Source organism: Cherax quadricarinatus, chromosome 18, assembly GCF_038502225.1.
Source record: "Cherax quadricarinatus isolate ZL_2023a chromosome 18, ASM3850222v1, whole genome shotgun sequence".
In the NCBI taxonomy this organism is placed as follows: domain Eukaryota; kingdom Metazoa; phylum Arthropoda; class Malacostraca; order Decapoda; family Parastacidae; genus Cherax; species Cherax quadricarinatus.
The window spans coordinates 3,888,707-3,892,624 of NC_091309.1; the positions used below are offsets into that span (position 1 = coordinate 3,888,707).

General features: G+C 42.3%; 1 protein-coding gene across 1 annotated transcript; it reads right to left on the reverse strand.

Moving 5' to 3' along the window:
• Nucleotides 1–498: 498 nt before the first annotated feature.
• LOC138852901 (uncharacterized) lies at nucleotides 499–2,935 on the reverse strand. The gene is made up of 3 exons (XM_070086489.1): nucleotides 2,779–2,935; nucleotides 2,096–2,437; nucleotides 499–794 (listed from the first exon to the last, which is right to left on the reverse strand). The coding sequence occupies exons 1-3, from the start codon at nucleotides 2,790–2,792 to the stop codon at nucleotides 578–580; spliced, it is 573 nt and encodes a 190-aa protein (XP_069942590.1). The 5' UTR covers nucleotides 2,793–2,935; the 3' UTR covers nucleotides 499–577.
• Nucleotides 2,936–3,918: the final 983 nt, after the last annotated feature.

Below are 3,918 nucleotides of genomic sequence, written 5' to 3' on the forward strand. Positions count from 1 at the left end.
CCCAGGTAATCCAGATTCCACGGCAAACTACGCCACCACCAAGAACCTCAATGGAATGGAATGGGATGGACCCCTGTACCCTTTTCCCTACCTAGGAACTAGCGTGCCTGTGGAGAAAAAAAAATTACTAACGGCCAAAAAGGGAAGGGTGGGGAGGAGGAAAGGAAAAAGGGGAGGATGGGATAGGGAACGGGGGATTGGGGGGTAATTAGGCTCGGTGTGAGGAAGGAGACCGACAGGTCTAATTCCTCAGACCAAGAGCCTCTTCACCACGCCAAGGAGCCCCCCCTTGAAGAGGGGGAGGGGAAGTGGTAGTTCCGAGGAAAACTGTATTCCCCTCTGCCTCCAAGAGTGCCTTCTATTTGCATGAAGAAAACTTCCCCCATCCCTAGATTCTACGTCACTTCCATTGTATGTAATCTATTACAAACATTAGTCTTCCCGATTTGGTCGGGATAGGAAAGGTCATGTATTTTAGACAAGAGGGGGGGAGGAGGTAATCGTTTCATTTCATTAAATTTTTTATTAAGTCTTCAGACAAGTGTTCACAAACCTTTCATCGGTAGGATTCTGCATTTTATGAAGTATTTGAGAATTTTTCCATTTTGTCAATGGCAGTGGTTAACATATCAAATGCTGCACCCACGTAATATTCTAGACCCTCAGCAGCACTTCGCCGACGTCTATGTTCACGACGTCCGAAGATGCTGTTAACGCCGTTGATGATGGGACCCTTGAAGGAGTCGTTAAGGTTCATGAACAATAACACTCCACCTAAGATGAAGCCCCACATACTGCAAGCAGAGAAACAGACATTATGAATTAAATATGCCTAATATTATAAGCCCTAAGCCAGCAGGAAGCACTTTTCAAAAGATATGCTCAGGCATTAACCAAACATTAATTCATTATTGAAAGTTATTGTAGCACTAAGCCTCAAGGCTCTACATTGTTGCTTTAAATTATTAATGTGTCAAGTATTCTTGAAACTGAAGATAACCATTACTTAAAACCTGCAAGTTGAGTCTTATAGGTTCAGGTTTCCTCCAGGAATGATGTGCTTCATATCCAAGGTATTTGGACATTTCCTCGAATGAACCTAACTTTGCCCCCGCACTCTACAGAAGACATTTAGAGTTAGCGTTATAGCCCTCGCCTCCCCCCCCCCCCTCCATAAATCTAGGGCACATAATTTAAGCATGACAAGTTCAAGGCTATCACAGCATACACTGGCGGCTGCTGCCTATGCCAAGGTGTGTTCTAGACGTACAAGGATTTAGTGCTTTGTCAATCTAAGGCCTGACACAGGCAAAACTTGCGTTCCTAGGTTTGCATACGTAAAAAAAAAAAAAGTCTGCTGTGCCCCGGCTGCAAGTGAGCACCAATGAACGGGAGTTTTTAAAAGCTTTTGCTGTAACAACCGAACAGTGTCTTGGATGTTAGATTTATCATTCAAGCAAGTGGAGGACCCCAAGCTTCAACACTTGCTCTTAATGACCTACACGGGTTTAAAGTAAAATAATTACCGTGATATGTAAGCCAGCCCGATACTTTACTCACAAAATCTTAGCGACACGATTGTAGAGCCATACATAGTGGTGTCTATGCTAACCTTCCTATGGTGTATAAATGTACCTAGTTGGACAAATCTTTTAGCCAACTGGCCCAGTGGCTAGCACGTCAGTCTGGAGTTTCATGACTGATCGCGGGTTCTATCCCCGCCCGTGGCATGGTTTTTTATCAGCCTGGTACATTAGCCCGGACTAATGTAACCCCCCCCCCCCCCACACACAATAGTCAAGAGTTTAGATTTTTTATTTTTGTAATTTAAACTAAAAAATAATTACGCAAAATTTACTGAGACTGGGGACCCCAACTTGCCCCTAGATATCCTAAAACAGTCGTAGTTTCTCACTGCAAAATTTCTTAAGAGTCCCTGCTTGTATCCGAAAGATTTATCGAACGTTATCCCCCCCGTACAGTGAACCCTTACGAGTTTAGCGCTCCATAATTAATCATAAATAGCAGGTAGCCAAGTCGTGAAGCTAGAGTACATTCCTCCCCCCCCCCTTCCGTAACAAGTATTGAAACTAACCTGTAGATCAAGTTGCCAGGAGAGGTTACCAGCTTGGACGCTGTGGTGGCATAACCAAGTTCACTCTGGTTAAACATATCTGGTTCATCTTCAACTGTAGCTTCATCGTCTACGTCAGAAACAACTCCTCCGGCAGCTGTGACATTGAGAGCCCTGGGATCGTTCTCATGAAGGAGTATCTCGTCTGAGGTCAAGGGTTTACGCAGGGATGGAGAGTCAGCATCTCCCTCATCTTGTGTCCCACGGGGAGAGTCAGTTTTAACAACGGCGCCATCACTCTCCGGGAAATTGATCAGTACTGCCAAGATTACCACCACAGTGGTTACAAGCTCCGTAATAAACCTGCATGATTATTAGGAGTTAATATAGGTTCAGAGGTTATGACCAGCTAGTCAAGCTAACAGCACTCGTATACCAGGTATACATTTATCCATAAATAAGACTATTCAAAGAATTCTCTTCACAAACTAGGCCCCTAAACCTTGACCTTTTAATACTACGAATGGTTAATACTGAACAGGTTACCACATGGAATACCGAATTAAAATTTGTCTAATCCATATTTCACTTTAAACATAATAAATACCTAAGCATAGAAAACTGTATACGCGCACATACTTATAGGTATATATCCCGTAGAGACAAAGTCTATAAAGAATTATATAAGAAAAGGCTGGACTTGCCTACAGTTCACCATGACCGTCACTCTGAGACTTGAGTGTTCCCAGACAAAGGGGACGGGATAATCCTCGCACTTACACACAATTCCCTCCCTACACAGTAACAATGCTTCACTCAGTCTGACCCAGCATTTACTGACAAAATAACATCGGCTCCTTGCATGGCTCGACCAGTTTCAAGCCTTAACGAAGCACCTTTGAACCACCATCATCTTAAGAATACACTGATCTTATTCCTCGTTGACGTAATTAACTTCCTTTCATATGGGAAGCTCAGTTGTTCAGTTTCGTGGGAGGTGCACACAAGGGTGGTAGTCAAAGATTACAGAGACAGTCTAGGGACGGGCTTCAACATTTTGTTACCCAGTAAGTCACAAGAGTAATGAACTATTCACAAAAATATTTAATGAGTAGTAATAGTAACGAGGTACTTACACACTTCTACACTTCATCGTTATAACACGGTGGTTCATCAAAGCTTCACAAGTGTTGTTATAACACGGTGGTTCATCAAAGCTTCACAAGTGTTGTTATAACACGGTGGTTCATCAAAGCTTCACAAGTGTTGTTATAACACGGTGGTTCATCAAAGCTTCACAAGTGTTGTTATAACACGGTGGTTCATCAAAGCTTCACAAGTGTTGTTATAACACGGTGGTTCATCATAGCTTCGCTATTTCCATTCCACAGATGGCGAGTCAATTTAATCGTTCTGACATTGGCTTGCCTCGCCGTATTTATTTAAAATTACCTCCAGGCTCTGAAAAAAAGGATAATAAATGATAAACATTTCCCACAGAATTATTTTGATTATGAAATAAATGAGGATAAGTTAATGCAGCTGTGAACATACAAGTTCACTTGAAAGGTTATAATATCTAGTGATATTATATCTAGGGATTCCGCATCCCCTCAAGGAAGGTTCCTTGATGTTGGTGAGGGGCTCTTGATTTAGGGAATTGAATCTGTGCTCCAGTTCCCCGAATTAAGCCTGAATGACTTCCACATCCCCCCCAGGCGCTGTATAATCCTCCGGGTTTAGAGCTTCCCCCTTGATTATAATAATAATAATAATCCAAGATTTCCGTGCCATAATGTGATAGGTACTACCAATATAATATTTAAATAACTTTATATATGTTG